Source organism: Monoraphidium neglectum (genome assembly GCF_000611645.1).
Source record: "Monoraphidium neglectum strain SAG 48.87 unplaced genomic scaffold scaffold00845, whole genome shotgun sequence".
NCBI classification, from domain to species: Eukaryota; Viridiplantae; Chlorophyta; class Chlorophyceae; order Sphaeropleales; family Selenastraceae; genus Monoraphidium; species Monoraphidium neglectum.
This window is the reverse complement of record NW_014012783.1, coordinates 10,209-20,534: the sequence shown is the minus strand read 5'-3', so window position 1 is coordinate 20,534 and position 10,326 is coordinate 10,209. Positions and strand designations below refer to the sequence as shown.

General features: G+C 61.8%; 2 protein-coding genes across 2 annotated transcripts; both read right to left on the bottom strand.

Moving 5' to 3' along the window:
* Nucleotides 1-72: 72 nt before the first annotated feature.
* Nucleotides 73-4,169, bottom strand: MNEG_5590 (hypothetical protein; the record flags this gene model as incomplete). The annotated part of the gene is made up of 9 exons (XM_014045936.1): nt 73-117; nt 232-345; nt 702-760; nt 1,234-1,282; nt 1,491-2,249; nt 2,563-2,644; nt 3,001-3,062; nt 3,401-3,499; nt 3,966-4,169. The coding sequence occupies 9 exons, from the start codon at nt 4,167-4,169 to the stop codon at nt 73-75; spliced, it is 1,473 nt and encodes a 490-aa protein (XP_013901390.1).
* A 2,250-nt stretch (nt 4,170-6,419) lies between these two features.
* On the bottom strand, nt 6,420-10,123 carry MNEG_5589 (hypothetical protein; the record flags this gene model as incomplete). The annotated part of the gene is made up of 11 exons (XM_014045935.1): nt 6,420-6,489; nt 6,768-6,874; nt 7,263-7,436; nt 7,710-7,747; nt 8,021-8,135; nt 8,460-8,543; nt 8,900-8,967; nt 9,124-9,196; nt 9,438-9,472; nt 9,730-9,830; nt 10,050-10,123. The coding sequence occupies 11 exons, from the start codon at nt 10,121-10,123 to the stop codon at nt 6,420-6,422; spliced, it is 939 nt and encodes a 312-aa protein (XP_013901389.1).
* Nucleotides 10,124-10,326: the final 203 nt, after the last annotated feature.

The window sequence follows — 10,326 nt, the reverse complement described above, 5'->3', positions numbered from 1 at the left end:
GGGCGTGCGGGTGCGGCAGGGCGGCGCCTCACGCGGCGTGGCCCGACGTGACAGCCTCAAGGCGTGCTCGAATCAAAGGTCAAATGAAAACTCAAAGTTCGATGTCCAGAATTGCGCCTGCAACGCTCATGCAACAGGCGAGGGCACACATGACTCAGGGAATAGCAGGGTGGCAACTGACTCATCAACCTGATCAAGAGCTCAGGGTCTCAGCACGCGCCATGCACCCACCGCGTATGTGCCTGTGACAGTATCATAGATGCTCGACACCTCGCCGCGGCCGTTGGGCGACATGCCCGGCTGAGGGGCCACGCCATTTGGCAGGCGGCGCGACCACAAGAGCACCTGCCAGCCAAAGGCGGGGAAGGGGGGGCGGGGGGCGCGAGCGTTGTGTGCCAGGCGGGGTTGCAGTCGCCATAATTTGTTTGCCGCAGGACTCCCCTGCGCGTGCCTGTGTCGTCGGATGCCGGGCCGAACGGCCCAGGAGAGGGGGGAGACACGAATACGTGGCACGCCCGCGTGACACCGGACGGCCCGGGCCCCGCGGGGCGCGAGCAGCTGCGCCGCAGCGGCGCTTGCTGCAGGGTGGGCGTCTGTATGGATGACAAAAAGAAGGCGAACGGTCTTTGTGCTCAACAAGGGGATCACGAAGTATCCGCCGCAGGCGCTTTCAGGGATAGGCGCGCCCCCGCAGCTCTCACCTGGTCGGTCGCAGGGATGAGGGCGGCGTGCATGGCGACAACCCCGGTGCTGGAGAGGCCTGCGCACGCATGCAATAGGTAGGGGGGGTCAGGGAGGGGAGGGCGTGGGCGTGGGCGTGGGGGTTGGCGGAGGGGGGGTGGTGTGAGGCAGGGGAGGGTTCCGCCCCGGCGGCGCCCGGGAGGCGGCCGCCTCGGCCTTGATGTTGGTTCGAGGGCCGCCGCCGGCAGGGGTGAGCGGCGCATCGAGGCGCCGGCGGCGCGGGCTGGCGCCTCGGGCCCGGCCCAGGGTCCGAAATCCAGAGCAGGAGGCCGGCACGGGCGGCCAGGCCTCGGGGCGGCAGCACACACAGGGCCTCGGGGCGGCAGCACACACACTTGACCGGCTGGCGCCTCACTGGATCCCAGCAAGCCGGGATCGCCGCTCTTTGCCGCGCGGCCTGCCAAGCCCCCCCTTCCAGCCAGCGCAGGGGCGGGTTCAACGCTTGCCGATTTTGAGTGTCTGATTGTCTGAATGAAAAACTGTCGTGCTCACCGTTGGGCGCCGTCAGCAGCTGCCAGAGGCCGGTGACTTCGGGGCCGCCCTGTGTGCAGCGAGCAGGGGTGCGCCGACGTGAATTCATGCGCATGACCCCCCCTTCCCACCAACTGCCCAGATTTCAGCAATAGGGTTTAGGGTTTAGGGGTAAACCCTAAACCCAGCATCGAGACGTAAGCGACCGCGTGCGCAAATGGTGCGATTTGCACAACTCAATTCACCCGGGTGGCACCGGACGCGCGGGCCGCGCGCACCTTCAGGGGCTGCAGTGCCGCGAGGGCGCCGGCCAGCAAGTTGAGCGGCCGCGTCACCGACACCCGCGGGGGCAGCGGCTTCGGCTTCTCTTTCGGCTTCTCCTGCGGCTTCTCCTGCGGCTTCTGGGCAGCTGCCGCCGCGGCGGGGGCGGCGGGGGCGGTGCCGTTGCCAACGCTCGTGCCGTTGGCCGCGGCGGCGGGCTTGCCGTTGTTGCCCGCGGCGGGGGTGTCGTGCCGCGTCTCCGCCGAGGCCATGTCAGCGCCGCTCATGTCGTCAGCGCCGGCATCCTCTGTAAACGTGTCGGCGGCCTCTGACGCTGTGTCAACGACGGCGTCGGCGGAAGCCGCCGGGCCGCCGCGGCGGCCGCCGAGTGTGGGGAGGGGGACCAAGCCGCGGGTCTTGGGGACGACGGCGGCGGCTGCTGATGTGAGGTTTGCCAGGGAGACATTTGGGATCAAGGCCGGGAGGGCAGGCGCCTGGCCGTTTGCAAGCGCTGGGATGGCGGGCGCCTGGCCGTTCGTCAGGCCTGGGATGGCGGGCGCCTGGCCGTTTGCGAGGGCTGGGAGGGCGGGCGCCTGTCCATTTGCGAGGGCTGAGATGGCGGGCACCACGCCGGCTGCCGCGGCTGGGAGGGCGGGCGCCTGGCCGTTCGTCACAGCGTTTGCCAGGGCTGAAATGGCGGCGGGCACTGCGCCAGGTGTCGCGGCTGGGACGGCGGGAGCCTGGGGGGTGTTGAACTTGGTGACTGCCGCGCACACCTGCGGGGCGTAAGAGTGACGGGGCATCGGGCATGTGTACATGCAACTGCTGGGATGCGTACTGGACGCGTGCGAGTGCAATGCTTGTTTGGCGTAAGGGGAGCGAAGTGGCCGAGGCGGTTGGCGTGGCCTGGGGATTTTCGAGGTTGACAAACCAGGAGGATATATAGGTGAATGATACATCGTGCGAATCGATCAGATGCGCTCAAACAGCACAAAAACGCCCATTGCAAGCCTCTCAAAACGGCCACCCCTGGTGTCCACATTGTGGACACGCGCCGGCAGCGCGTCGTCATTGGTCAAACGGCGTCACCTGCTCCGCCCACTCCGTCGTCACCGGCGTCGCCCCGGCCGCGGGGCAGGACATGCTGAGGGTGCTGAGCAAGCCCTGGACCCTGCGGTTTGCAAAATCAAGTGGCAGCGGCGGCGGGGCGGGCGATCAACGGGCCGGACGGGCGGCCGTCGGTCATGCGACAAAACCATGGGCCACTGTCGAGTCGACTTTTGCACGATTAAAAGGAAACCAGGTAGTAAAGGTGCATTCTTCCTGTTTGTGTGTAATATGTGGTGCGTCATGGCAATCGGGGCGCCTGCATTTGCGCGTGTCGCCCAGGAACCGCCTTCCCAGTGCATACAATCGCTGATAATTCATCCATCTGCAAGACCCCAGGCTGACGCGACAAGAGTGGTGAAGCTGCCGTCATTGCTGCCGGTCGGACTCAGGTGGTGACGGGGCTGCGACTTGAGTCACCTGGTGCAGCCGCCGGTGATGGGTGAGTAGTAGCTGTTGGTGGCGGTGGCATCAGAGTAGGCCTGGTTGAGCCGGGGGTGGTGTGGGTGGAGGAGGTAAGGGTAAGGGTGGGGGTGTTGGGTGAGGTTGGATCCAGCGGCAAAAAGAGTCGCGCGATTGCCGATGCAACCGCCATCACCCGGAGTCGCTCGTGACCCCTGAACTTGCAGCCGCGCGGCTCAGTGGCCGCTGTTTTTTGACCAACTGCGTGCCACCCCAAACCCCGCATCTGGACCACATTGCGGCGATATCAGGTAATCTGAATGTTGAATCGGATCGAGGTTGTCGCGTGTGAAGCAGTTGAATGTTTCCTGTCATTGAGCCCAGTAAACGCGAACAAAAAAACCCAAGGGGGCCGCACCATGTAGGGCATGGGGGAGGACGGCACCCTGCATGCGTAGTGCACGGCCTGCCCCTGGCAGCACACAAAGTACTGGTTGCAGCTCTGGGGGTCGGGGACCTGTGGGTGTGGGGTGCGGGGGTGGGACGGGGGCGGGGTGGTCGGTTGCCGCGAGGGCGAATTTCGGGGAATGCATACCAGCGGCTTGGGCGCCGATTGGTTGGAGGAGCACACAACAATGGCGCCTCAAGCGCGTCCAAAACGCCGAAAATGTGGCCCTGGTGTCGGCAGACCTAGTGCTTTGCCATTTTGAGGGTGCACCCGCCCCGCGCAGCGCGCGTCAAGTGGAGCGCCCAGCCCGCACCCTCGGCAGGGCTTTGGACGAGTCCCCCCTCTGCAGAGCCCCGACCTCAGTCACAACGGGAAAAGCTGCGGCCTGCAACCCCTTATAGATGCCAAACGTACGTGGCACGCCCCCTCCCGGTTCCCTCTCCTTTCCGCTACCCGCTGCTGCCGCCATGGGTCCCTGCCCCCGCCCGCCCTGGGGGCCACAGCCCATGCGCTCCATGTGGGGCTGCTCGCTCACCTGGACCAGATCGAGCAGCTGCCCATCAACGTTGCAGGGGCCGGCGCCCGCGTGGCGCAGCCCAAGGGGATCCCCGTCAGCGCCGCGCAGCTGGTGGGGGTCGCCGTCGACGGGTATGCCGTCGCCGAGCGCGGCGGCCGCGAGCGCGGCGGCCACGGCCGCGTGCAGCAGCAGCCTGCTCAAGCTGCTATTCGCTCGGGTCATGCTGGGGAGCGGCTGGAGACGACTAGGAGTTGCAGTCGACCAGGAGGACTTCGAAGGTTGAACGAAGATCGACTAAGTGATCACAGGAACGAGCTGGGTCGTTTTACTGAGACAGAATTCTTGGACGCATCGCCATCGGTCCGTCATTTGTTTGTAGGCACCCAGCCGAGTAAAAATTGAGGCGAAAGCCGGTCCAAGAGCGGTCACGTTGACCCCCTCGGAGGGTCGAACGAGCTCCTGTTAGCAGGCTTTAAAACGTTCACCCTGCAGTGAGCATTAGGGTGAAATACACAGATACAGGGGGCACACAATGAGGCAGCATCCGACATGGGACACAAAGGGGGACGCGCCTGCCGACAAGCGCTTTCAGAGGGCCTGCAATTCAATCTTGCCCACGGTGCAAATGCAACATATCGGCAGTGCTACAATTTCACACTGCAATCATGATTCCTGCCCACCAAATCATTCGGCGTCCGCCGCAGCCGCGGCAGTTCTCATGCACCAACCAGGGCGGGGACGGGGCATTTGCAGGATTGCTGCAGCGGGCAGGAGGGGTGCGTTGTCGCATCTATGCATTTACACCGCAGTATATCACAATACCAAACATATGATGAGCCGCTGTCCGCGCGAGCTACATGGGAAGCCTGCGCCGCAGCTCCAAGAGCAAGCCTGCAGCTGCCACATCGTTGAGTTCACCCGCGACGACGGCCTGCCCGGGCGCCGCAGACGCGACCCTCCTCACCTCCGGGTGCGGCTGCCTGAGCTCAAAAACTTGGGGGCTGCAGACTCTGGCCGGTGCCTGACTGTGCGCTAAGTCGTCCCTGAGTCGGGCGAAGCTGTTGGTGGCCGCTGGTGCTGTGCTGCGGTGGCCCCGTTGATCCTGCCCGGCTGAGCGATCTTCAGCATGTGTTGCCGAGCTGATGTGATGAGCAGCTTGTTTATTCACGAGGCTGTGAGAACCTGAGCGCTGGGGCCGCTTTGAAGATGGGTCCCTGAATGTACAGTGTTGCCACTTGCCAGCTGGGCGGGCTGGGCGGTGCAGGATGCTGCTGGCTGGCACTCCCGATGCAGCGGTGGTGCAGCAGCATCTCATGTCCATGACAGCGTGTAGAATGAATCGCGCAATTTCATTTGAATGTACGAGTCGAGGCGGTGGATCTGCGGGCACTCCGCCAGATCACTATCATAATACTCAGATACCGGACGAGTGAATTCCTGGTCATCGTTTGCTACAATGTGCTGTTTTGCAGGCGCCTGATACCGTGTACGGCACACAGCAAAGTCTACTGACCGAAGGCTTAATTGGCACTGCAGCTAGCCAGCCCGCAGCACGCTGACTCAGGTGCGCCTCCGCTGCCCTGTCTTGCACGCACGCTGTCACCTCGCGCACACTTTGCGCACGCCTTTGCCCATCAGCGTGGAGGCGTTATCCGATGGGCAGCGCTGCTGCGGCGGTGGCCGTGCTGCACATGAAAGACAGTCAGCCCCAAAGTTTGACCACGGGTCACGCGCGGCGCCCTAGATCGACCCGAATTGGTGAAAATGCCCTTTTGCATCCACACGTAAGTATACCGTCTTTGATTGATCCAAGATGTGCTTCAATCCCAGCTGCCTCCTGAGAAAGCTGCCCCTTGCGGGCACCTCACCAGTTGTTTGCGTTGATTGTTACACAGCCAGTTCGCGCAACGCAAAACCACCGCAAAGGGCTTGCAAGCTGCACCAGCACTGGACACAGGGTTGATGACGCAGCGGTCACGTATCTGTAAAACGTATTTGAAGCGCTCTGATCCTTTTATATCAATCACAGCAGAGCGTGCAAGCAACAGCCAGTCCTACTAAGCAACTGGCACGGCAAAGGCGAAAGATTTTGTGCACGTGATTTCAGATGATGTGAGCAAATTAGTTATGCGCCAAGGCAGGCCAGATAGGCGGCCACGGAGACCTCTGCAGGGTAGACAAACATCGACCGCCTTGCTCATGGGCTCTGGGCGCCGACTGCCGCACTTGGCTCGCTTGCTTGATCAAGCCCCATGGAAACGGGGTGCTGTTGTATTGTTGTAGTAATTTGGAGTTCTGTAACCCCTTCTGGAATGCTGCAAACCCCTCAGGCGATCCCGAATCTTGCGGGCCCGACAACAAATTCAAACCCCTGGTGCGCCATTGGGCAGTGCGAAAACCCCAAACCCTAACTGCGTGCTTGGCCGCATCGCGGCTGCCTTAGAGGCGACTTGTGATGATCACATGATGATCTTATGCCGTCAGCAGGATCCACGAGGCCTTGGTGCAGGGCAGGTCGCCATTGAGGAGGAACAGCATGTACCTGCCAAGGAGGGGTTTTGGGCAATTGTGGGTCGGCACAGGAATCACACATCGGACGTCGTAAAGTTTTGGCTGAGGCACATCCGAGCTAGCCCGGCGGGCCTCATGCACAAGCGGCTCGACGCCAACGACAAGAGCGAGTGTGTTCTGAGGCTGTTTGCCGGGAAAATGATCGCTTTGCAGGCCACTGGGGTGTGCAAGCAGTTGAGAGGCCACACTTGCAGCGGCCGAAAGGGGGTGCGCGCGCGCTTGCAGGGGCGGGTAAGGGGGTGTCCTCACCAGCCGGGCTGCGCGACGTTGCCGCCAGGTGGTGGCATGGTGAGCGTGATCTCGCCGTTCTCGTTCTTGGCCACAGCCAGCTTGATGCCGCGCTGGTTCATGTTGAGCTGGAGGTTGTTGGGGGCAAGGGTGGGGGTGACGCAGTTGAGGGGTGATGGAGCTAGGGGATGCGATGCGAATGAAAGGCGGCAGCATGAAGACGGCCAGAAATCCTGGATGACCTGTGTGGTTGTGAGCACGGCTGGGTTTGCTGTTTGTGATTGGGGCATTCCGGACGTCTGAGGGGTCAAATCAAAATATGCAAGGCGTGGCTGATGGCAAACACGGCGTATCAAATGGGAAGGACTGCGGCTGCTGCAAGCCATCCAGACTCAAGGGATTCCCACACAAAGAATATCCTAGCCCCAAGCAGCAACATGGCCTACACACACGCGCGCAAGCACACAGACACGCACTCATACACACAAACAAATTCACAAACACGCACGTGCGCACCTGATGGGTGACAGCGCCCGGCGTCATCAGCACGGCGCCGCTGACGGTGCCGTCGTACGTCACCTTTACCTCGGACCCCATGGCAGCTTCCTCCGTCGACACGTCGGTGATGACGGGGCGGCCGGCGGCGAAGGCGTAGGGCAGCTTGAACAGCTCGGCCTGGTACTGGTGCAGCTGCGGGTTTCCAAATAATGAGGAGCGGGGGAGGAAATGGTTGAGAGGGTGTAGGGGTGATTGCGTGGGTTTAGAAATGGTCAGAGGCAAGGTGTTGGACACGCAAGGGCGCGTGAGCACTGATGCATGATACGAAGTGAGCATGCACACATGCGTGCAATCTGACTGGGCAATTGACCTCAGGCGCCACTTCACGAGCTTGACTGCGCAAAATCCACATCAAACACAAGATAAACATATATGTAAAAATTGCATGAACAGCAGAAAGCTCACCGCGGGGTTGAACTGGACACAGGCGTTGTAGCAGTCGTCTGAAGGGGCAGGCAAAGTGTAAGTCAGCAGCGGGAGAGTGGGTGTTGGAGACTGCTTACAAAGCTGAGGACGAGTGCACACGCGGCCCAGCAACAATCAGAGAGCGCTTTGCCAGGGCCCTGCACACGGGGCGGGTGTCGAACCAAACAGCGACCAGGCACACGTGACTTCACATCATGATCAACGGTGACACGAAGCTGCAAATGGGCACTCCAGCCACAGACCTTTATTCAAACCCTGAACCCTGAATGGAAAGACCCAGCCCCTCTCACTCTGCTCTGAGCCCATGACTAAGAGGTCCCCGCTGGGCAGCAGCATGGCGGTGGAGTGGTAGAAGCGCTTGATGGCGCTGGCAGCCAGGACGGAGAAGCGCCCGCCAGCAGGGGCCTGGGAGAGGGGTGAGGGGAAGCGAGCGCCGGCCGCGCGCGGGGTGCTTGTCATACGGGTGTGCTGCGCGGTACTAACGCTCACGCGCCGCCGCTGGCATGAGCAGGGTGGGCGGGTTGTTTCTGCGGCCGGCCCGCGGCGCCGGCCTCTTGGAATCGGCACCCATGCTACTGGCTTCTCCTGCGGGAGCTGCTCGTGTCCTCTTCTTTCACCCATGGACAAACAGCACTCAAACACTCACTAACGAGTGCATTCTTGCGACAATACATATTGCAACACCGCATGGAAATCCCTGAATCCTGCCAACCCCAGTGCCCCCCCCACCTTGGGATCATAGAGCCAGGCGTGGCCCTCCATGTCGCGCGCCTGCCCGCCACCGCCGGGGCCGCCATTGTTCGAGTTGCCGGACTGCGGTTGGTCGATTGGACGGAAGGCGGGTGGGCGGACGTGTGTGAACAGGAGTCAGTCCTGGGCACGCGTGCAAGATGCATGGGGTTTGGGATACTCACCCAAAGGAGGCCGCCCCAGGCTGAAAGAGAGTCTTGCAGCCATGTTGCCCCCATTTGGGCGACACCGGCCAGGGGTATCATGCTCGCCAGCCGGCAGGGGGGCCGCCTTTTGGTGCAGCCCCGAGTCAAATCAAGCAAGCCATGCACGTGCCGGCACCAACCAACCACAACCAAGTGTTGGCCCTGTCGGCCATCTCCCCATGACGTCACACACTCGAGCCAGGCACCACCAGGGGTCATCCCCCTCGTCATCACCTTTGCGCCGTTGACGAGGATGACCTTGCCGTTGGGCAGCAGGGTGGCGTCAACCATCACGCGGGGGCCTGTTTTTTTGGGGGGTGGAGCGGTTGAGATGGTCAGGGGTTGGTTGTGTGAAAGGCAGGGAGTGCGAGAATATGCAGGCGGGAGGACACGGGAGGGGCCAGATGGGTGGTCGGGAACACTCTATGGCACACATTCATAACGAACCCCCCACCCACCGGGCATCTGCTCGACCTCCCAGGCCATGGCGTTATTCAGCACCGTGTCCTTGTCCAGCTTGATGCGGTACGCCTGGGGGTTGTCAACAGGGGTTGGGCAGTCAGCAATCGTAGCAGAGGGTCAGATCAACAAAGAGGGTGTTTGACCGAGAACAAGAAAGAGGGTATCCAGGTCGATCGTTGATTCAAGGGTGAAGAAGAGCTGGCAGCAGACAAGTGAAGTCAAAGAGGTGCCATCAACAAGCCTTGTCGACAGCTGACCAGTCATTCAAGTTCGGCAGACGCGGGGTCGAGCCTTCGCTCCCCCGCCGCACCCTGTCGTTGGCGGGGACGTCGCAGGCGCAGGCACCTGGTGGGCGGGAAGGGAAGGGAGGGGCGTGGGAGGGCCAGTGGGGATCCGTGACACACATGGTCCACCAGGCACAAGGAGCGCCGCCAAGAGTTGCCATTGGGTCGGCAAAAACCACGACGCCCGTTGCACTTGTTGATTTGCTGCACACAAATAGAGAATGCGACGCGATGCATGCAATTTTTTGCAAGTTGTGGCCCAAAGGTAGTGCCAGCAGTGTCGGCACGTGAGATTATGATTTTCAGGGTTTAGCTCACCGCCGGTGAAGGTGGTGCCGCCAAACATGGCCACCTCAGCAGCATAGCCGGTATCGGGGTCAAGGGTCAGCAGGGTGTGGCCACCTGCAGCAGACATGGCGCTGCGCATACATGTTTGGAGGCCAGGCGGGCAGGGGTGAGAGGGTCAGGAGGACTGATCTCTTTGCAGCATTCCCCCCAAGGAGTGGCGGGATGAGCAAGCCACAGAGTCGTAGCCGCAACGCCAGTGGAGCCGCAGGGGTGCGACGTGACACGGGCGACACAGGTGTGGTATGGTGAGTCGTGCTCGCGCACGATGGACGGGCTGCAAGTAGCCGTACCTGGAGGCGCCCGGCGTGGGCCAGGGGGGCAGGTCCCTCAGAGCATTGACCTGGTTGTCTGGGCTGGCAAACATGACCTGGCATTGGATAGTGCGTGCGTGGCATGCAAGTGTGAGTCTATATATGTATGTATGTGTATGTGTGTATATATACTATCGGTGACTTGAAAGTGCATCATGTAGGAAATGTCTGGGCGGAATCAAGAGTCGTGAATCGCTATGGTGAGTAGCGTAGTGCTGCATTGGTAGTTTTGAGGTGGGCGTGTTGGCGGGGCGGG